General features: G+C 37.7%; 2 protein-coding genes and 1 pseudogene across 2 annotated transcripts; 2 read left to right on the top strand and 1 right to left on the bottom strand.

Annotated features, from left to right (window-relative positions):
* The first annotated feature begins 7,291 nt into the window (after positions 1-7,291).
* Positions 7,292-11,546, top strand: LOC112181332 (tRNA dimethylallyltransferase 9). Its single transcript, XM_040512313.1, is given in 6 exon segments — positions 7,292-7,307; positions 8,183-8,291; positions 8,613-8,811; positions 9,007-9,229; positions 9,342-9,645; positions 11,269-11,546. Coding segments are annotated over 5 exon segments (738 nt in total). The 3' UTR covers positions 9,533-9,645; positions 11,269-11,546.
* A 4,332-nt stretch (positions 11,547-15,878) lies between these two features.
* LOC112181331 lies at positions 15,879-19,183 on the top strand (annotated as a pseudogene).
* Positions 19,184-22,012: 2,829 nt separating this feature from the next.
* On the bottom strand, positions 22,013-23,002 carry LOC112181330 (NAC domain-containing protein 71-like). The gene has a single exon (XM_024319720.1). It carries the CDS (start codon positions 23,000-23,002, stop codon positions 22,013-22,015), a length of 990 nt encoding a protein of 329 aa, XP_024175488.1.
* Positions 23,003-24,000: the final 998 nt, after the last annotated feature.

The following is a 24,000-nucleotide window of genomic DNA, read 5'->3' as shown; positions in this document are numbered from 1 at the left end:
CATTAGTCTCCTCCACCTCCGAAGAACTTGACCCCGAGTTCTCATCTAGATAAAGAACCTCATCTTCACGAAACTCATGCAGGTCAACCACATTAAAGGTGTTAGAGATACCCATGCAATCAGGAAGGGCAACAACATAAGCATTGTCGTTGATTTTCCGCAGCACCTTAAAAGGACCATATTTTCTAGGCTTCAGCTTGTTATAGGTACCAACAGGAAATCTCTCTTTCCTCAGAAACACCATCACGTCATCACCCTCTTGGAACACTTTTCCTCTGCGATGTTTATCAGCTGCAGCTTTATACTTACCATTAGTTGCTTCCAGCTTGTCCTTAACTTTGTCTCGAACAGCCTGCATATCTCTAGCCATACCCTCAGCAGTAACACTAACACTAGGAAGCTTCACCAGATCAACCACATGTCGAGGAACAACAGTATAAACTAAGGAGAATGGTGACTTCCCTGTTGCACTATGCACTGCACTGTTATAAGCAAACTCCACCTGTGGCAAAGCATAATCCCACTGTTTAGGTCGATCTTCACAAACACTTCAGACCATGTTACCCAAAGTTCTGTTAGTAACCTCTGTCTGCCCATCAGTTTGAGGATGAGCTGTGCTGCTACGGTTCAAAACTGTTCCAAACATCCTCCACAAGGTAATCCAAAAATGGTTAAGGAACTTTGTGTCTCTGTCAGAAGTAATGGACTTGGGAACTCCATGCAAATGAACCACCTCCCTGAAGAACAGTTTGGCTATATGAGAAGCATCAGCAGTCTTCTTACATGCAATGAAATGCGCCATCTTGGAGAACCTGTCAACTACCATAAATACTGAATCCACACCCCGTTGGGTACGGGGTAATCCCAATACAAAATCCATAGCAAGATACTGCCAAATATCTTCAGGAACATGTAAAGGTAGATAAAGACCTGTGTTTTGGGACTGACCCTTAGAAACCTGGCAGGTGTAACACTTTCTCACGATAGTTCCTGCATCCTTCTTCAACTGTGGCCAGAAATACCTCTCCTCAAGCCTAGCAATAGTTTTGTCTCGGCCCAAGTGCCCACTCAATCCCCCTCCATGAAAATCTCTGATCAGTTTCTCCCTCAATGAAGAACTAGGGATACATAGCCGGTTGCCCTTGAATAAATATCCTTCATTCTCATAAAAATCTGCAACTGTATTATTGTTGCTGCATTTGGCCCAATTCTCCTTGAAATCGACATCTTCCTCATACAACTCCTTCAAGAGATCAAACCCCACAATCTCCTGAGCTAAAGTGACCAGCAAGGAAGCCCTCCTACTCAAAGCATCTGCAACTCGGTTAAGAGTACTAGATTTATGCTGAATCACAAAAGGGAATTTCTACAGAAAACTCACCCACCTTGCATTCATCTTATTCACAGTTTCTGGCTATTAAGGTACTTCAAGGCCTGATGATCAGTGAACAGTACAAACTCCCTCTGAATCAGGTAGTGCTCCCATTGCCTCAATGCCCGGAACACTGCATAAAATTCTTGGTCATAAATGCTCCACTTCTGACGAGCTTCACTCAGCTTTTCACTAAAGAATGCTACTGGTTTCTTTTCTTGTGACAACACAGCACCTACCCCCATGCCACTAGCATCACATTCAACCTGAAATACCTTGTCAAAATTAGGAAGAGCAAGAATTGGTGCAGTACAAAGTTTCTCCTTGATTAAGGCAAAACTCTTCTCTTGTTCCTCTCCCCATTGGAATTTGCCTTTCTTCAAACATTCATAATAGGGGCAGTATGGTACTGAAATTCTTCACAAACCTCCTGTAGAAAGTAGCTAAACCAAGAAAGCTCCGCACCTCAGAAACTGTTTTTTGGAGCTGGCCATTCTCTTATTGCTCTCACCTTCTCTTCATCAACCTGAATGCCTTCTTCTCCAACCACAAATCCTAAAAATAACAGTTTGTTGGTACAGAAAGTACACTTCTTCTTAATGTACAGTATATTTTCCTGTAAAGATCCTAAAACCTGTCTCAAATGTACCAGATGTTCTTCTTTGGTCCTGCTATAGATCAATATATCATCAAAATACACCACGACAAAGGAACCAATAGAAGGACGAAGAACCTGGTTCATAAGCCTTATAAAAGTGCTAGGTGCATTAGACAATCCGAATGGCATAACCATCCACTCAAACAAGCCATCCTTGCTCTTAAAAAGCTATCTTCCACTCATCTCCTGGCTTGATTGGAATCTGGTGGTAACCACTTTGAAGGTCTATCTTGGTAAACACTTTGGAACCTTCTAGTTCATCAAGCATGTCCTCCAAACGAGGAATGGGAAACCTGTATTCACAGTTATCTTATTTATGGCCCTGCTATCAACACACATCCGCCATTGATTGCCCTTCTTAGGCACAAGGAGGACTGGAACTGCACAAGGACTCATACTTTCACGAATGAACCTTTTTCAACAAGTCTTCAATCTGCTCCCTCAAAATCTCATTCTCCTTGGGACTCATTCAGAATGTGGCAGATTTGGCAAACTAGCTCCAGGAACCAAATCAATTTGATGTTGAATGTCCCTCATAGATGGTAGTTCGTTGGGCAACTCATCTGAAATCAACTCTTCAACTCTCCCAACATATTCTGCACTTCCTTAGGGATCACCACATCTTCCTTTTCTGCAGCCAACAACCCCTTTATCACCACTGGGCAGAAAACTTCAGATTCTTTAAAGGCCTCCTCCATCTGAAATTCACTACTAGACAAGGTCAGAAAACTCTCCCCTTTCTTTCCACCAGATTTCTCAAATTGACACACAGGAGCCATAGCAATTTTATGACTATCCACATAAACATCATCACATTATCTCTGCCTTTATAAATCACATCCACATCATATTGCCAAGGTCGTCCAAATAAAATATGACAAGCATCCATATCAATAATATCACACAGAACTTCATCTTTATAATGCTTACCAATGGATACCGGTACTTTGCAGGAATCAGTAACTCGAACTTGTGGACCTTTCTTGACCCAACCAAGGGAATAAGGTGCTTCATGAGGCTGCATAGGTAACTGCAAGTATTCCACCAGCTTCTTGGCTACAAATTTTTCACAGCTCCCATTATCCACAATCAAATTGCACACTTTGTTATTGATGGAACAAAATGACCTGAAAATATTGCGTCGCTGCCCATCTTCTTGAGGACATAATAAGACCTGCTGCAACACAATATTAACCTTTTCAGGAGACTCCTCCTCCGCAAACTCAGCCCCATCATAATCGTCACCTCTTCCTCCTTCTTCTTCATCTTCATCTTCATCATATTCACCTATAAGAGTAGTTTGTCTCCTCTCAGGACACACATTAGATCTATGCCCAGGTTTGTTGCATCGATAACAGACGTCTGTTGTAGATCTAGCATAAGGATTATTAAGTCTCTGGTTCGAGGTCTTGTTTTGAGCACCACTAGAACTGTTAGAACTGCCAGCCCCTTTAAAAGGAGGATTGGAAGCCCTAAAAGCGTTTTCTGTTTTCTGCAGTGTGGTTTTACCCCTGTCAGTTGAGGAGTTAACCAAATATGTGCTCCTTGGTAGTTATATCTCTGGAAAGAAGAAGCTCGTGAGGGCTTATCTAACAACTCTGCCTTCAATGCTAGGTTTGAAGCTTCTGCCACAGTCCACATAGTGACTAACCCAATTTTCTCCTGAATGAAAGGCTTCAGCCTACTGATATAGCGAGCCACCTTCTGGCCTTCAGTTTCTCCTAATTCATTACTCTCTAACTAGGGTAAGAACTCAGCAGTGTACTTAGCCACTGTCTAGTTTCCCTGGACACATTCAATATATAACCTGTACAAAATCTGCTCATAATCATCTGGCAAGAATATCTCCATCATCAACTGCTTCATTCTTCACCATGTTCTAACATCCTGTTTCCTCTGCTTCCTTCGAGTGTTCTGCAATTTATCCCACCAAAACTGCTGCAGTACTCTTCAATCTCCAGGAAACATGCTTAACCTGCTTATGTTCAGGCACTTCCATAATCTCAAAGAATCTGTCCACCTGAAGCTGCCAATCCAGATAATCTTCTACACCCAAGTTGCTTGAAAAGAAAGGAATCTCAGCCTTGACTTTGTAATCCTGGTCGGCTTGTCCTTGGTGTTCATGTTGCACATTTCTTTCTTCAGACTCCAGACTCTGAAGGATTAACAACAACTTCACCACGTGGAGCCCTAACTCGCTGGCCTCCTTCCCCGCCTTTATTCCGATTGTTGTTGTTGTTCCTCTCACCCAACAATCCACGAATTTCTCCAATCTGATTATTCATGGAATTGATGGCAGCGGTAAACGCTGTCGTAAGAGCTTCAATATCTGATTTCGTAACTTCACCCATTGCTACTAAGACAAATAAAAGAGACAGGGAAGACCTGCTCTGATACCACCTGACGCAGTCGGATTGATAACTAGGTTTACCAGCAATAAACCTAACAAAAGTTCTGGAGTCCACCAGAGATAAAAGAGAAATTCTCTATTTTATTGAAGCTGCTTGCGGCTGCATAAATAAGAGAAAAGTAACCATAGGGCGACTAACAATGAAACCCTAAAGCCCATGGATAAAAATGAAAACAAAAAAATAACTAGGAAAACCAAAACGGGAAAAATAGAAAAATACAGTTTTGAGGCCCTAAACGACCCCGAAAGCCCCAAAAAGGCCACAAGCCATAGCTAAGCTATGAGTCTTGTTTCTGGCGCAATTCCCTTTCCGGAAAGGTAAGGCACGTCCTAATCGACACCGAGCTATTTCGTGTCTACTAGTCACTTTTCGTTTTCCTCCTTTAGTATGATCCAACTGTTTTTCGAATTGGGCTGCCATCCATTCTGCATCAAGTACTAACCATGAAAACCAAAACCCATCTGGCTCTACTTCACCTATTTGTAATCCTCTCGAGTATGATTACGATACCAAAACTGGCCAGACCTTTCCCGTTGACCCTTTCCTCTTTGTTGTAACAAAAGCCCATCTCGGTCTGGTTCAACCTTGTTCAATCCTCTTAACTTTGCTCAAAACCAATATGATGATGCCATCAGAATTATCCAGTCCTGCAATGGCCTCTTCTTGTGTAGTCTTTTTCGTTCTGAAAATGTAAACCCCCACCCCCACACCCACCCCAATATTTTATTCTCAATCCTACAACCAATCAGTTCCACACACTTATTCCTCCTCCAACTACTCTTGTTACCACCGCTACCGGTGAACAAGTAGAACCCTATATCATCTCTATTGCTTAGGCCTTTGACCCCTCCAAATCACCTCATTACAAGGTGGTCTGTCTTTGGACCATTGATGGATCCAAAAAATGCACCATCTTTCACGTAGTGATATATTCATCCGAGACTCAAAGTTGGAGGTTTCTTGATTCTTTTATTGAGAGGGTATTTAGCATCCCTTATCATGAATGCATGCTAGACTGGAATGGAGTAATTAATTGGTTAGGCATGTATGGTGAGGTAGCATACTTTCACATAGATGAAGAACGGACGATTTTATTGATAATCCTCCTCACCTTTACTAGAAGGACATTTGCAAGAGGAAATCTAGATACTTTCGGGAGTCTTGTGAGGGGCACCATTTGCATCTTATTGATCTTTTTGATCCCTGTCTTACTAAATTTGAAGTGTTGGAGATGGGAAGAGACTACTTGGCTGGTTTGTCAAGTACCATGTTGATCTTGATCCCTTGTGCGCTTCTTTCCCGCTCTTTCACTACACCAAAAACGTTAACACACAACACTTTTTGCACAACGAAAAAAAAAAGTGTTGTGTGATGAAGAAAAGTGAATCACACAACACGTTTAGTAAACTTACGTTGTATAAGGTGGTTAAAATTATGAAGTTTTTGTTTAGAAGGTCATTGCACAATGGTTACAAGAATAATCTGTTGTGTGAATGAAAAAAAAAAAACAGAGGCAGATTTCCCTCTTAGCCTAACTCAAATTTGGCTCCAAATTGGTACTCCAAAGGACAATAGAATAGTTATATCTGTTGTATGAGTGTAGCTTGCAAAACATCATACAACAGTTTTTTACTTTGTGTTGTCCAAGTAATGAAGATATATACTGGGAAATTTCAATGCATCCAAAATGTCATTCATTCCCCCAAAATGAACAAACTTTGATCGAAATATAGGGTACATATATGTACTCCTACAACGTAATTTCTTATTTGTGTTGTTTGAATGAGAGATACATATTTCTAGCGCCAAAACTGGTACTATGATTGCACATAGGCGGGAACTATCCCTCCTTGCTCCCTCAGCTCAAATTTAAACTATGTATAATCAGACAACATAACTTCATATATGTGTTGTCTGATTCATGAATACAAATTTTTTTTTAAAAAAAACCAAACCCCCGCGCAAGATAGCTATTATCTCCCACTAGCACAAAATAACAAAGGACCTTTTCTTCGAGCATCTCTCCTCAAAACATCATCTCCTCTCGCGTTTTACTGTCCCTTTTCCTAGATTGCTCCTCTCCCTATTGTCTCCGCAATCCCTTCCTCCATCTACATCATGATCTTCGCCTACACACATCACCGCCGAGATTAGGGTTCTATTATCTCGATTCAGCCATCACTCAATTCCATTTGTGAAGAAATAGGGTTCTGCGTATTAGGAACTGGGAAGAAGGAGGAGGTTCTTCAATCTGCTGAAGATTAGGGTTCTTCGATCTCTAGGTTTACAACGTCAATTTGGGGATTTGGGGGTTTCACAGCTACTCGATTTGGGGTTTTTACGGCTCTTCGTCCTCTCTTCGATTTGCGATTTCTGGGCTTGTGTTGGTCTTCGAATGAGAAAGGTAATGGAGCCTGGGCTTTCGTCTGGGTGGCAAGGCGACTAGGCTGGTTTTTTTTTTTTTTTCCCTTTTCGCTACATCTAAAACGACCTAAACCATTCGATCCCCAAATCAATGACACATTGAGTCCTAATCTGCCTAAACCATTCGATCCCCAAAACTCCTATTCGCTCTCCGGTCTCTCCCTACCAAGCCACCACACCTCTGCATCACTCGTCCACGCCTTCATGGAAGCTCCCTTGAACCACCGCAGCTCTCCCCAAGCCACTGCAGCTCCAGTGCTTTATCTCGGCGGCTTAGACTCGCTTTGTAATGCGCACCGCCTTCAATCTCTAACTCTGTAAGTCCCTCTATTCCCTTGAATTGGAAGTTTGAATTGGTATTTTGAATATTTGATTAGTGGGTACTTGGGTAATGACCGTAATGAGTACTTCACTCTGTAATGGGTAATGGGTATTTCACTCTGTAAGTCCCTCTTCAGTTCTTCAGTTCTTCGTTCTTCACTTCTTCATATCGGCTAATGCTCTGCAGTTCTGCTTATAAAGATGTGATCTTTATATGAAGGTTGTTTTGATTCGTGCTTCAAAAGAGCAAACGATTTATGACTTGCAATAAGAAATGTCATTGTTTGCTGCAATTCCCTCCTCTCCCAGAATGACTGTTTGCTGCAAGTTGATTTACTAGAGAGATGATAGCTTTTGCTTCATAATGTAGATTTGCCTATGCTGTGTTTTTTAAAAAAATGCATGAATGTAAAACATTTAGAAAAGAAAATTAATAGTTGCAAGTAAACTTGCGATGGGAAAGAGGCAAAGAGCATATGGTATAATTAATAAAAACTTAACACTGAGTATCCTAGAACAACTAAAGTATATGAAATAGTATATGAAGTCGTGGAATAAGAGAGGCTCATTTATTCAAGCACTTGATGAGCAGGCACAGACAAATCAAAAAATCTTGAACCTTCCACTTTAACTGTTCTGTATAATTTGACACTTCCACAATTGTTAGTTTTATGTGTGCCGTATTATTTGTGAGTTTTTGGTTGTCATATTCAAATTATCATGTAGTTTTTGTGTTAGTGCCTTGTCTTTCTATTATTCGGCTTCTTCAAAGATAGTGGAGGTGGACCTTTATTTTTTACAATCTGCAGTTTTTGTTTCTGTGATTATGACATCTCAATTGAACTGAATCCTGGATAGGAGCAGCTTTTATCGATGCTGCTATTATTTTTGCTTTTATTTTTTTAAGCCATTGAGATGATGTTGAGTTTTCTACTACTATGTTTGGAACTTTGGATATATATGTTCTCCCAATTTAACACATGTATTATTCTTCAGACTACTCCGTTGGACAATTTTATGACGATGCAAGGCAAGCTACAAGGTGTATTCTTGATAATGGGCGTGTTCCCATAGTTACTAGTGGCACTGGATTGTACTTGCGATGGTAGGTGCTACTATGTTCTTGTGTAAATATTTTCTACAAAATTTTCTCTGTCTTATTATTAGTGTATATGTTAATTATGTTAAAGTTAGAATGTTAAGTCACAGAAATGCCACTTAGTTGTTGATAAAATAGCCTTCCTGGTAAACAAATATGTTTTGAAAAGACAACTCTATGTTTGTTGGTGATATTGGCACCATTTAACTCAGTCTCTTTAGGTTGAATTCAGATACACTCTGGAATTTAGAGGGATGCTGTTATTTATGTGTTTTTCTCTTCTTTTTCGGTTGTATTCATAACAGTACTTGTTGTTATAAATATCAGGTTAATATATGGAAAACCAGATGTTCCCAAAGCCTCAAAAGAGATCGCATCTGAAGTGTCTTTTGAGTTGGCAGATTTAGAAAGAAATGGACACTGGGATGCAGCTGTGCAGTTGGTGATCAAAGCAGGTGACCCTAAGGCTCAATTTTTGGCTGCTAATGATTGGTACCGATTAAGACGCAGCCTGGAGATCATCAAGGTTGGTCTGTAATGTTTCTGCTTATATATGTGAATAATGGAATATCCCCCTAGCCCCACCCCAAACAAAAAAGATAGGGACTTAAACTATACATTCTTTAAACAGAGAGACACATGACAAACATAAGTGTTTTGTTGATAACTTAAATCATTGTTGTCTCTCTGGTTGAATATTTTTTTTTTCATGAAATGACAGTCTAGTAGATCACCTCCATCTGCCTTCGAAGTACCGTATGATTCTTTCCACAAAGAATGTGATTCTAGTGTAGTAGACACTAATGACATTAGTTCCTCTGCTGATGTTGTGGAGGAAGTTAAATCAAAGGAATTGGACTATGACTTCATTTGATTTTTCCTCTCAAACCAAAGGGTTGATCTATACAGATCAATTGATTGGCGATGTGAAGATATGGTGTCAGGTAAGTCATATTGGGGTACATTACTATAGATTGATCATCCATCTTTGTGTTCTTGAATCAAATAAGAAAATTTCATTTGTTTTACATAAGCTCATCATTTAGTTTACTGCAGGAACTGATGGTATCTTGTCTGAGGCTAGATGGCTTCTTGATGCGGATCTTATTCCAAATTCCAATTCAGCAACCAGAGCAATTGGTTACAGAAACTTTATTATTATTCAAACAATCATTCTTGATTTTTTTTTCATTAGAATCTTATGCACTTTGTTATATCATGTTATTATTGTTTGCAATGGATGGTAACACTCGGAATTATTTCAGGTTATGGAGTATTTGTTAGTGTGTAGGGAGCAAGGAGGTAGTTCTTCACCAAGAGAGTTCTACAACTTTTTGACTGAATTTCAAAAGGCATCTAGGTAATGCATTTTTTCTCTACAATTCTGTCTTGAAAGCTCATTTGAATAATATATATATATATATATATATATATGTATAAAATAAATAAATCTGTAAAAAAAGCCATAAGCCAACTTTTTGGACATGCTCAATAAATATTGCTAATACCTTTTATAAAAGAAACATCTGATAAAACCATTGGGTTAGGGGGAACAAAGAGACATTTTGCAAATATCTTTTAGGAGTTATCCATTTGAATTTACTTGGTGAAAGATCAAGTAATACAAGAAAGAAAAGTACATGAGTGCCACCATCCTTAGCATTAGTACTTGTTGCTTTCAAATTTGTTCCAAAGGGTAGCATTCTCATATTGTTATCAATTAGATTACATTTGTTAGGCCAGGGATTTTGTTCTGTTCATTATCATATTTGATTCTAGGAACTTGTAGAGGACCAGAGGTTGATGTAGGAGAACACAATTAAGCATTGTGGGTTTGTCAGTAATTAGGGCTGCACATGGATTGGGTTGGATCGGTTTTGACTCCAAACCGTCTCTATGCCAAAGTGAGCGGTTTAAGCATTTTGGACAACCGGTCATCAAAAAAAATTAAGCCTAATCCGATCTAATCCAATCCAATTAAAGCTAGTTTGGTTCGGTCGGTTAAACGGTTTTAACCTATATAATAAACGGTTTTAACCTATATAATATTAACATGTTGTTTATGAAAAATTTCATAGTAAAATTCAATCAAAACCGAAAATCTAGAATAGATTCAAGATTATTCACTTATTTGATTGTTTAGCCATCAGTACTAGCTTAATATGTTAATATTAAAGGTTAGAGAATGAAAGATTGAGAGATGTGATGTGAAAGGATCAAAGTAATTGTAGCAATTCTATATTAGGGTTTTAGGTTTTTGGGTCTTGGATTCAATATGGTAGTAAATCATCTAAGAATAAAGTTATAAATGAAGATTTAGAACTTACTTAGAACAAACTGGACAAAAGAATATATAATTATATATATATTATGTATATAAATTTTAAATTTTTTCTTATATATTATATTCCAAACATACCGGTCAGTTTGGGTTTCGCGGTTTAAGTACAAGAGAAACCAAACCAACCCAGCTCATAAATGGTTTGGTTCGCTATTGAACTGGTTTTTAATTTTTAAAGTTAAAAAACCTTAACCAAACCATATTTAACGGTCGGTTTCGACCGGTTTGGTCGGTTTGTACAGTGTTTTGCACACCCCTATCAGTAATGGTGTTCATAGTGACTATTCTGATACCTAGAATTCTAAATAGGCAATGAAGCCGAAAATAATTTCACTAGGACTTTTGGATGAGGCCTTTGGGCCGTTAGAAATCATAGTGGGAATTCAAAATAGGCAACGTGCTGGAGAGATCTAGGGTATATTTTGGTTTCTGAATCTGAAAATAATTTCACTAGCACTTTTCAATGAGGCCTTGGGCCGTTAGAAATCATAGTGTTTTGGCAGTTGTTATTATAATGTAGATGGAATTTTGTATGCTGTTATTGAGCCATTGTTATTACATTGACATATAATATCCTGCTTTTTAATTCTCCAGAGTCCGATGTCAAAATATATATTCATTGTGATATTGTACTCGATGCAGAATCTCTTGATGTACTTGAGAATTGGGTTTTGGAATTGTTTGGTAACATCATAAAAGGTCCCCATGTAAATCTGGAATTCAAGGCAGAAGGTCCAATTTGGAAAGCTGGAAAACTTTATAGGCTAGAGGCTGTTAAAGATGTTCAGTGGGAGAGGAGAGGCAGCAGCCAATACACCCAAGCGGATATTGATCAAGTGCGAAATAAGTGGGGGAAGTTTGTTGTCAACACATGAGCAAGAGTCATGAAGTAGCGCGCTTGTTGCTGGTACATTTTAGATAAGGAAAGCATATTTTTTGTGCTTCTCTGCTGGTACATTGTCATGCACCATGTGTGGCATGGTTTGGAACAATATATATATATGTGTATCAATTTTTTGATGTCCCAAGTAGATGGGCATGCACTAGAATGCTTTTGTGTAAAATGTTGGCTTCAATGATTGGGAAATGCACCTCTTTTGCTTTTGAAGTTTAAAGTATTGGTTATATGAATCATTTGATGGTTTGCTATGTTTGTATTTGGTAAATGGACCAAATGAATGCACAATGTAATTTAGGAATGAGATGTTCAAATGATCACACAACAGATTAGATATAATGATCATTGCCTGTTGTCTGAATGGCCAAAAATGGGACAAAAACACATTGTAATCAATCATATCACACATCGGTTTTTAACGAATTAGTGTCTTCTGATTTATACTCAGACAACAGAATTAATTGAACTCTGTTGTCCTAAAGTTAATCACACAACAGATATAGTCCAAGAACTGAAGTTTGAAGATCAATCAGACAACAGACAAAATAAAAAAATGTTGTCTGATATGCTTAACATACAACAACTTAAAACTGGCACTGTTGTCTGAAGACAACGCCTCAATTGCTGCGCAGCTGCGCTTCGCATCTGCCGAGCTATCACACAACAGTTATAACACAAACCTGTTGTCTGTATGTTTATCACACAACTGTGTTCCACCGTTGTCTGATTTTTCATCAGACAACGGCTCACTCTACAACGGTGGGACTCCAAATCCCACATCGGTTTTCTACCGTTGTCTATGCGATTTTTGGTGTAGTGTTTGTTTATGGACAATTTGTTGTTCTCTCTCCATCGAGACGAAAATGAAGAAGAGGAAAGTTCGTCTCTGTTGCTGCATACTCCTGGTAAACTCATTTCTTATAATCTTGAGAGCAAGACCTTCAAATCTGTTGAGTTAACTCCCAAGGCCGGAGTTGATGATTCTCTCTTACGAGTTGACGCAGCTTATTATCCTAAAGCATCTAATAATCCATATATGGAGACTTTGGCCTGTGTGATATAATTTATATCCTCTTGCTGCTGCTGTGTGGTTTTTGTTTCTTGTTGTAAGATCTTTGTATTAGAAAAGTGCTATTTATTTGTGTGGATTACTGGATTTGACACTTTACTTCAAAAAAAAAAAAAAAAAAAGTTAAGATCCCTATTATGCCCACCTTATTATCACTAGCTTCTACAGAAACACCATTATGCTTAATCTGCAATTTTTGTTGCTCCTATTAATGTATAGTGTTCCACCAATCATCCACATGAAACTGGGGTAGCTAGCTCTCATGGAATGGTGAGCAATTAAATATATCGATTGGACTAAAGTGATAGAATTTAATCACATGATTGGGATAATTGGATAAACATCAGGATGACAGAGAGAAGGAGAGTCATATCTCTCAGAAGGTTATCAACCAAAACCTCTCATGGCAGAAGCCTACACCAGCTCATCTGAATAACTTCACTCCATTGGAATTTGAAACCCTGGTCTGAGAGGCATGCACTGACTTTTAACTCAGTCCCTCTATTACCCGGCTATACATCTTCCCATATCTACCTTCCTCTGAATGTATCATATATAAATAAATACTCCCACATCCACAAACACATACTTAAATTTAACTAAACCCTAGCCAACAGCCAAATCAGATACTCTTCCACTGAACCCTAACCAACAGCCAAATCAATCACTCTAATCCTCATTATTTACCCACTTGAGTCACAATGTCAAAGTAAAATTTAGAACTAGGAGCTGATTTTTAGGCAACTCCAAGTAAAATTTTGAATACTATTTACTTGGCAAGCTCCAAAGTGGACTTGTATGGGGACAAGTAATTAACTTTCCATTTCATGTCCCAAATAGGTCCTGTTTGGTGTTGAGAATCTGGGGGCATGGAAACTCACTAGATTCAAGCGGTATTGCAATAAGAAATGGAAGTTAAATTCCAACACTTGCCCAAGTTGAAGGCTATACAAAAACACAAAATAAAAATTGATTTTTGGTGAACTCGGCCGTACACATTCGTGCAGACAAAGATAGCGCCCATAATAAGACAATAAATAGAGAGAAGAAGGAAGGCACACTCTCCTAACACACTCATAACCTTTCCAGTTTCTCTGACAAAACCCCCCAAAACCAAAGTACCCTTCATTTCATTCTTCTCTCCCATTTCCTCAAAACCCATTTCTCTCTTTTCTTTCTTTCTTCACCAAAATTCCCATTTCCAAGAAGTGAAAAGCCATTTGCTCTGTTCAAGCACCTGACATGGATCCTCCTCAAAATCCCGATGTGGGTTCTTCTTCTTCTCGAAGACCTGAATGGGTTCTCTTCTTCTCCAAGACCTGAAGTGGGTTCTTCTTCTTCATCTTCTTTGAGCTTACCGAGATTCAGTCTCAACGTGAGGATGGGCACCACACAATCAATTACACCAGTCTTCGGCTGCAGAATCGACCCCACAGCTCGTGTGCCCAAGAAGGACGATGAAGTTCCCCCGAGCACGAGTTCAGTTTCAAATGGTCAGTCTTTCATTCTTTTCTTTCATTCTTTTTTATGTTAAAGAACGTGAATTTATCATCTTTATGGTGTTTCTTTATCTGGGTATTGATCAATGTATTGCTGAGAAAAACAGAGGAAAATTGTTTGTAAGAAGTGAAATCGTTTCCATTTGATGTTAAAGAATGTAAATTTATGATCTTTTTGGTGTTTCTTTATCTGAGTATTGATCAATGCATGGTTGTATGTGTGTTTTTTCTTACATGAAGGTCTTATTTGGTTTATATAATCAAAGTAACAGAGGAAAATAGTTCTTCCTGCGGAGTCAAATTCAGCCCCAAATGTTGGTCTCATTTTAATTTTCCTTCCTCCTTTTTTTTTTTTTCAATGTCGGAGAATGTGAATTTGTGATCTTTTTGTGTTTCTTCAGCTCCTAATGTGTGGCTTTCCGTATGCTTTCTTTAATTGAAGGTCTGTTTGGTTTACTAGAAAAAACAGAGGAAAAAGTACTTTTGTGTTTAGTAAATTTCCCTATGAATGAAATTTTTTCTTGATTGTCCCATTCTCTTCTGGTTAGTCTCCTTTTTAACAGTCTTTTCTTTTTTGTTCCCTGTCCTACATGAAAGAATGTATAGCTGAGAAATGTGGCTTCATCTGTCCCAGTGGGAGTGGATATTGACTCTTAAACAATACCAGCTCTGTTTCATTTATTTATTATAAGTGCCTAAATCATTTCTGTTTTGATATAATATTATAGTCCAATGTTTAATTTGATTAGTTTTCCAAGTATTTTAGTTTCTTCTGAAGTGAATTCGAAAAAGGTTGGCTTTAAAACCAATGCTTCTCTCTCTCTCTCTCTCTCTGTGACACACACACACACACACACCTGCACAAAAGTTTTTGAATTTGTATTAACATGAATAACATCTGGATGCAGTGATACTAATCTATGACCGATAAAACTTACTATTTAAATTTTGAAGTTTGTATTCAACTACTGATATAAGAATAGTGAGATACACGAATTTATTTTATTTCTATTAAAATATGCATGATCGAATAGAGTGATCCTTTATTCAAGAATGCATTGTGCTAAGGTTTAGAAGGGCAATGCAAAATGGCATGGATTTATGCAGTGGGAGAGCGTATATTTTTCATAGATTTCCTCCTTGGGATCTTGGTTGAAGCATAAAATTTCATAATCTGATAATAGTCTGGAATTTCTACCAATATGATGACTTTCATTCTGTCTCAGGAATACTCTATTTCGTCAAGGAGAAACCCTGTTGTGAGAAGGAGAGGTCAGCGCTCTCTAAGAAGACCGAAGCATGATGAGAAGGTGGGACGATATTCTGAAAATCATTTTAATTTCTTTCATGTTTGATCCTTTTCACATGACAATATGACTCATTATGATATTTCATTCTATTTGGTGTGTAGGATTCACCTCTAGCGGGAGCAACACAAACACCAGTGTCAACACTGTTGAAGAAAGCTTCAGAGAATATGAATTCACCAAGTGTAATGAATATTTCAAAGCACCTTAAAAAGGTAGAAATTTCTCTCATGCATTTTAACTGATGGTATATTCATAAATAATGCAACTTTAGGTTTAGAGCAACTTCTGTAGGTCAAAACAGATTATTAATATGAATCTTTTTTCTAGTGGCAATAGTATTAATAAGGATTTAATGTTGCTTATTAAGATTCAATTAATTCTTGCCTTATCCCTTCAACAACCTGAGACTAACTTTTGCTTTATCCCATCAACTACCTGGGACTTTCTTCATGCATTGCAGGTCATTCGGGACGAATATGAAGTTGAAACTGGAAATGGGAAGAACTATAAAAGGAAATCAAGAAGCACAGTCATGTTTGAGGTATGAACCTGGTGACTTCTGTGAAGCTATATGCTCAATCTCCATTTTCACATTAGACATACATTTCTCAATACTGAATTTTATTTTCTGTATGACATCAGGATCCAAGAAACATAGAGGAAAGTACACCAAAGTCAAAAGCCCCAGGAGTGTATTCAGGTAAGCTAAACCCATTACTTTATTTCAGTTTTGGAATATCTTGTGATTCATCTAGTTTCTCATGTCTCAGATTGCTTAGAAGCTTTGGTTGTACTAGTCTTGGACAAAATATATCTGAGTGGATAGAGTTAATATTGCTATAAGAATCCGCATGCATTTAGAATTACAAGTACAAATATCCTGCATTTTGTTTCCTCAGATAATGAAAATCAATACCATGTAGCTGGAACATATAGGATAAGTTGGTTTTTTGGACACATAATCCAAAGATTACTGTATTGATTATTGGAAAGCTGGATGCATTGCTTGAGTTATTAATGCAGCACTCATTTGGATTCTGCAAATACTGAATTTGCAATATGTTGTTTTTGTAATCTGGGATCTAAGGGAGAGGGTCAACCACGTCCTTCAAACATTGGTGACGGTTTTCAGAAGGGTCTCTGATCATATGCTTTGATCATATGCATATGCACTGACTTTTCCTAAATGTTTGTTCAAGTTTTCTTGGACTTTCATTATGACGGCAGTCATATGTCTTTTCCTTGCAGATGCTATGATTAAGAACTTTGAAGAAACTCTAGCAACTAATAGGTTGGCTACAGAGAGTCTGAACACTAAATTGGGTGAGGTGCATCTTGAGTTAAAGTTGAAAGAGGACGAAATCAGACGTTTGATAACTGGTCAGGAGAACTTGGAAACAGAAAAGTATGATCTTCATATGAGCAACAATGACCTTGTTAAGAGATTAGATATGTCAGTCCTTGAGATAAAGAATCTTGAAGGTTTTGTTCATGTGTTGGCTGCACATTTGGCTGAATTGGACAGAGTTAGTTTGAACTTTCTAGAAAAGTTTGATAAGCTAAACTCTGTCTACGAGGCTTGCTTCCGGTTGGTCAATCAGGAGAGAGACCTTTCTGCCAAGCTTGCTAAGAGACAGTATGATCAACTGCACGGCAGGTTCTTGAACTTGACATCAGAAAAGATGCTATACAATTGGTAATCAGGAGTTGAACAATAAGGTCATGGAACTTCAGAAAGTTAGGAGTCTATTATGGCACAACTTTCAGAGGAATGCCGTATAGCCAGGGAGAGGATACAGAAGTTGGAGTTTGAAGCTGAAGCTCTGGTCTCAAAGAAGATTGAAACAGAGAAGTTGGTGTCTGAATTAGAACTGCAAATTGATTCTCTGTCAGAAAGTTCAAGATCATCTGAGAATAAAAGGGTTTGCAAATTCCAACTCATACATTTTATATTACGAGATGTGTTTTTGTCATATTAAACTTTTTTGTACTATCTTGCAGCAAATTCTGTTGCTGAAAATCTCAGCACTAGAAACTGAGAATAAAGATAATACAGAGAAACTACAAGCAGAGATACAGAGAAGCGGAACAATAGATGGTTTACTGAAGCAAGGTGAAACACATGAGCAGCATGTAGATTTGATGGATAAACAAGTCAGCCAGCTTCATAGCACACTAGAGGAAAAGGAGCAACTTATTGTGCAATATAAGGAACGAGAGAAGAATCTGGAAGAACAGATCACAGAGGTTTGTAATTCAATATAAATGTGAGATGTTCGTAAAACCATATTTTACGTACTTACAGTTCTGTACTTTGTTCCAGAATCTTGCATCGCTGACTGCTGCTGAAATTAAACTTGTGGAAGATAAGAAGCACTATGACCTCATGCTTGAGAGTAAACAACTAGAACTGTCAAGGCATTTGAAAGACATATCTCAGAGGAAGACCAGGTCTGACCTCTTATGATCTAGGCATCTGGACACATTACAGTTGTTTAACTACTTTGGATTGGCATTATGACAAATTTACTTGGGCAATTAATGACATCCGGAAGAAGTATGAGGTGGAGAAGCTGGAGATAGTTAACATGGAAAAGCAAAAGGTTTTCTCATTTTTACCTTCTCCTGGAATATGTTAGAGATAAATCATTTTCTTGAATTATCTTCGTTTAATTGAAACTGCAGGCAGAAAAACTTGTTCGAGAAAGGGCGATAGAATGTGAGAAAAAACTTGAAGAATGCAGAGAAGAATCTAGGCAGCACTTAATGCATGTTCAGGAGGAACATACTGGCGCTGGTATGTGTGGGAAAGTGGTGCATGCTATTAAATATAAAATTGATAATCACTTTTGCACAAATTACATTAGTTTAATATAACAACACGACGGAATTTTTTTTTTTTTTTTTCTACATATTCTCTGACATTATCAGACATTTACATTCAGTAGGGGAGAAATTATTTTTCATATGTTAAATACCTCTCAACATATATTGCATTGAACGGAGTTTTCATTCCTCAGCATTCACCATTAGTCTATAGTATTTGTAAATTATTAAGCTGACAAAACAAAAAAAAGCAGAAAAATTGTTTGGTACTCAAGTCTGTTTGCACCTGTATAATTCTACTAAATAGCCTACCTGCAATTTGTTACTGGCTGTGCACTTTTTTCAAAGAATTAATCCTAGTTTAACCCTTGGCATGTTCTACGTAGCTCAGTTTTGATCGGGGAAGTTTCTCCTTTTCTGAGGCATTTCTGTTACATGCTTCTGATTATATTCTCAACTACACTAACTAGAGTGCCACATTTGGGGTAGAACATTATTGACTTTCACATTTACAGGTCAGTAGTCTTCAGCAGGAGCATGATAAAAAGGAACGAAGTATAAAAGCTAACACAGTGAGAGCTAAAGCAGATCCAACTTCAACTGAAACGAGTTGAGAGAGGTTTGTAACTTCATGTAGCTCTAAGCTCGAACTAAGTTGGGTCTTATACGCCTAAGTAACTAAATCAGATTACTTTTGTCATAGAAAATACATCAATGAGGAATGAACATGAAGCCCAACTGAAAGCTTTGAGGCTTCAGCATGAGATGAGATTAAGAAGCTTCAGGAGGACTTGGATGTTCAAAAGTCCAAAGTACTTATCTTCCTATGTTCTTTCTGAATTTATTTTTTGTACATCTTTTACATATTCTTATTATCACAGGAGGAGAAGCAGAGGCATTACTGCAATTGCAGTGGAAAGTTATGAGTGATAAGCCAGAAGGGAGCAAGAAGTGAATTCAAAGAAGGTTGATTTTATAACCAATGCATCTCTCTCTCTCTCTCTCTCACAGACACACACACACACCTACACACCTACACAAAATTGTTTGAATTTGCATTAACATCTGGATGCAGTGATACTAATCTATGCCAGATATACTTACTATTTAAATTTGAGTTTGTATCATATAAGAACAGTGATACACAATTTATTTTATTTTTATTAAAATATGCATGATTGAATAGATTGATCCTTTAATCAAGAAAGTATTTCACTAAGATAGAAGACAACACAAAAAGGCATGGATTTATGCAGTGGGAGGGCGTTATATTTAAAGATTTCTTTTTTGTGATCGTGGTTGAAGTATAAATTTCATAATCTGATAATAGTCTGGAATTTCTATCAATATGATGAGTTCATTCTGTCTCAGTAATACTCAATTTCGTCAAGGAGAAACCCTGTTGTGAGAGGAGAGGTCAGCGTTCTCTGAGAAGACCAGAGCATGAGAAGGTGGGACGATATTCTGAAAATCATTTTATTTCCTTTCACATGACAATATGACTCTCATTATGATATTTCATTCTATTTGGTTTGTAGGATTCACCTCTAGTGGGAGCAAAACAAACACCTGTGTCAACACTGTTGAAGAAAGCTTCAGAGAATATCAATTCACCAACTGTAATGAATATTCAAAGCACCACAAAAGGTAGAAATTTCTCTCGTACAGTTTTACTGATGGTTATATTCATAATAATGCAACTTTAGCTTTAGAGCAACTTCTGTAGTTGAAAACGGATCATAAATATGAATCTTCTTGCTATGGGCAATAGTATTAACAACGGTTTAATGTGCTTGTTAAGATCTGATTAATTCTTGCCTTATCCTATCAACATCCTGAGATTAATTTTCCTTATCCATCAACTACCTGAGACTTACTTCATGCATTTCAGGTAATTCGTGACGAATATGAAGTTGAAACTGGTAATGGAAGACTATTAAACGGAATTAAGAAGCACAGTCATGTTTGAGGTATGAACCTGGTGGTTCTTGAAGCTATATGCTCGATCTCCATTTCACCTTCAGAATTATGTATCTTTATGTGTACATACATTTCCTAATACTGAATTTTATTTTCTGTATAACATCAGGATCCAAGAAAAATAAGAGGACAAGTACACCAAACTCAAAAGCCCAGGGTGTGGTCAAGGTAAAGCTAAACCCATTACTTTATTTCACTTTGTAATATCTTGTGATTCATCTACTTTTCATGTCTAAGATTGCTTGGAAGCTTCAGTTTTCTTGGATAAATATTCTGAGTGGATACAGTTAATGTTGCTATAAGAATCCACATGCATTTAGAATTACAAGTAAAAAGATCCTGCTTTTGGTTTCCTCAGATAATGAAAATCAATCCATGTAGCTGGAACATATAGGATAAGTTGGTTTTTTGAACACATATGTTAAATCCAAGATTACTGTATTGAATTATTGGAAAGCTGATGCATTGCTTGAGTTATATAATGCAGCACTCATTTTGATTCTGCAAATACTGAATTTGCAATATGTGTTTTGTTATCTAGGATCTAAGGGAGAGGGTCAACCACGTCCTTCAACATCGTTGACCTGTTTTCTAAGGGTCTCTGAATCCATATGCTGATGATCCATATGCATTTGATTAAGTATTTCAATTTCACCATGATAGTATACATGATTTTACTTTATTTGTTAAACTCAAACTAATCTGCATTAAGATCTCCCTTCTTGTTTTCAATTTTTATATATCTGAATCCCTTTAGAAGCAAGATATGATCTTGAATTGGTCAACTAGGTCTTTCTTTCTCAGTTTAGACTCCATTTAGGTTGATATAATCTTTCATGTTCTGAAATGCTTTGAAAACCTTTAAGAAAATTTAGAGTACATGTATACACTACACACTAAACTATACCGAATCGAAGCCTTAATGCAGGCTTTTCCTACTTTTGTTTCAGTCAGGAAAGAAACCGCTATGGTACCTCTTAAATGCCTCACACACCAGCGGGCATGTGATCTGATCGTGTACAGGATTTGGTCTTGCGTATAAGTGGGCATAGAACTAGGGCAATTTTTACTGATTTGGATCATCAGTTCTGAACTCTTTGTCAATATGGGATTTTGTAATTAGTTAACATCACACTCTTTGTACATATGGGGATCTACTCATTACTGAAAGTGGTACGCACTTGATCTATGTGATCACTGCAAATAGATAGTGAAAAAAAGGTCAAAACTTTAAATGAAAATTTGATTGCTACTTTGCAGATATGCTTCTCTTTTTTTTTTCTTTGTTCCAAGGGATATGAGAATGAAGAGGGAGATATAAGAAGACATCAGAGTTTATATAGTTGCAAGATATGGGGACTGAATTGGCCAAAAGATATTTCTTTCAAATGTATAGACTCAAATTTGAGTATGATTCTGTTTTCATGTTTCTGTAAAATTTTGAAAATATTAGAAAGCTGCAGTACATGTACACAGTAAACTAGAAATTTGATTTCAATTGATAGATGAAGAATTGATTTACAGTATAAGTAGAGTATCCACCAATCAATTAATTGGCTTCAGAATCAAAATATCTACATTTAGGAATAAAAACGAAACTACACAGATGTCAGAATACTGAAACTGATCATCACTATCCCGCCATGGCACAGCTCCCAGCTGATCTTCATGAGTCAAGAGTCCATTAAATTCATCTGACCATAAGAAGTCGTTATCGAGTGGAATATTATAGTCATGTTGGCCATAAATCATCAGATCGCCATCACCGATGAGCTGCTGCTGCTCATGAGAATGAGAGGGCTGATCATTGTTGTTGTTGTACTTGGTCCTCCTCTTGACACCTATTGTCAGGTTCCAATTGCTGTTGCGGCGCAAGTGAATAATCCGAATCTTGTTGTTGTTGTTGCTCACTAGCTATTGATTGATCAACAGAAGCCATAAGCTGAGCATCATCAAACAAGAGAGTGGGAGAGAACATTAGATTCTCATCCATACAATCATCATCATTAAAGAGGATCTGCTGCAGCTCGTCATAATCGTAATTGTTCTCCGGAACCACCTGAACCGCTTGATCATCTTCATGATGATAGGGAGAGAGAATTAGCTGTGAAGTAGTAGTAGCAAAGGAAGCACTGCCTTCTTGTTGCTCCTCAGGATCCAAGAAATTAGTTTGATCTCTTCTCGGTTCAACTTTTCGGTTTTTCAAACACTTTTTGCTTCTCACATTCTGATCCTCATTAGTCTCATCAGAACTCTTCTTCCTCTTTTTTCTTCCTCCTCCTTTATCATTGACTTTGAGTCGGCACAAAGCCAGATCTGGTGCTTGGTTGATGGTGTACTCCTCCATCAACCAAGCAGCGTGATGCACAAACGTTTTGTCCTTGTTCTTTTCATACCGAAACTTCCTGACTTTCCCAAACGCCTCTTCACTTCCACTGATATACACAGGCCTACCGGCTTCCGTCTCGCTCCACGTTCCTCCATCAGAGCCAACCGTGCGAGAGTTGCGAGATTTGTTGGGGCTCACTTTCTTGGCCCAGGAGAAGAAGTAGAGAAAATCTTGGTGGGGAAACTTGAATTGCTGATATACCCTCCATATCTCCCAAGGTGGTAAGCCTGTCTCGCCGTATATACAAATTTCAGGGAAGGTCTGAATATGATTGCCTGGGTTTGAGGCCATGGAAATCTTGTTGTGTAGAAAGAAACCCACCAACTCAGCTTCAGTAGGGTGAAACATCTTCACCACACCCACATCAAGTTGATCCAGAGTCATGAATTGATCTACGAGAGCCATGACTAATTGATCAAAGCAAATGAATTTGATCAAAGCGAATAAGATGAAAAACAAAACAGGGAGAAACTTTCTAACTTGTAGAGGGAGAGTTTGATGTCTGAAAATGAGAATGGTCTGTGAGAAGGTTTATATAGGCGATTGGAGTAGTTCCCTAAAACATTAGGGAAAGTAGATTTTATGACCGTTGGGGTGATGACGTAGGCGAAGACTCCTTACTCCTTAGCAGTTAAGGAAAGGCAAAATTTGAAATATCTTTCAAACTTCTATTTTTATTTTTTGATCGAAAGTATTATTTAATTTCTTTTATTTTTATTTTTTGATCGAAAGTATTATTATTATTTTTTGTTGAAAAGATAAGGAAAGGCCCTAAATCCTTTCCTTCTGTTTCAGTCTCTCTGGACGGTGACGGCGAACAATGCACGCTGGCGTAAGTTGCTGACGGCGAAGCTGACGAGGTATGGGTTATTGAAGTTTAATATGATGATGAGGGTTCCTAGTGCAATTTGAGCTTAGAGAATTGTTTGAATTTTGGTGTCTTATGGGGATCAATTGACTCAGAGTTGTATATAGCTTCATTTTGAGATTTTTATATACATGCCCAGATGCCCACATTTTATGTATAGCTTAAAGTTTTAAAATTTAGTTGAAATAACCTTGAGATTGGGGGTTAGGGCTTCTTAAGAAGCAATCGAGCACTGGAAAATTGGACCAGTTGATTGTATAATATATTCTCATTTTGAAATTTGATCCTTGCACATTATAATTGATGGCAGTTGTGATTTCTTGTAAGGCAAAGCATGTAATTTTTTTATATGATTCACATAATTACAAGGAGATTGCGATTATTGGGTAAATTGGTTTAGGACTGTAGGCAATTCTGGATTTAGGGATTTAAGGAGGACTCCGGAAAAGATGTTAAGAACAATAGCTGCTGCATCACACCTTCGGTTCTGCTGAGACTGTGAGGAGCTCATCTGTTCTCTAGGACCAAAAATACT

Source organism: Rosa chinensis, unplaced genomic scaffold (genome assembly GCF_002994745.2).
Source record: "Rosa chinensis cultivar Old Blush unplaced genomic scaffold, RchiOBHm-V2 RchiOBHmChr0c28, whole genome shotgun sequence".
Classification (NCBI taxonomy): domain Eukaryota; kingdom Viridiplantae; phylum Streptophyta; class Magnoliopsida; order Rosales; family Rosaceae; genus Rosa; species Rosa chinensis.
Note: the sequence above shows the minus strand (reverse complement) of the source record. Positions and strands in the feature narration are given on the sequence as shown.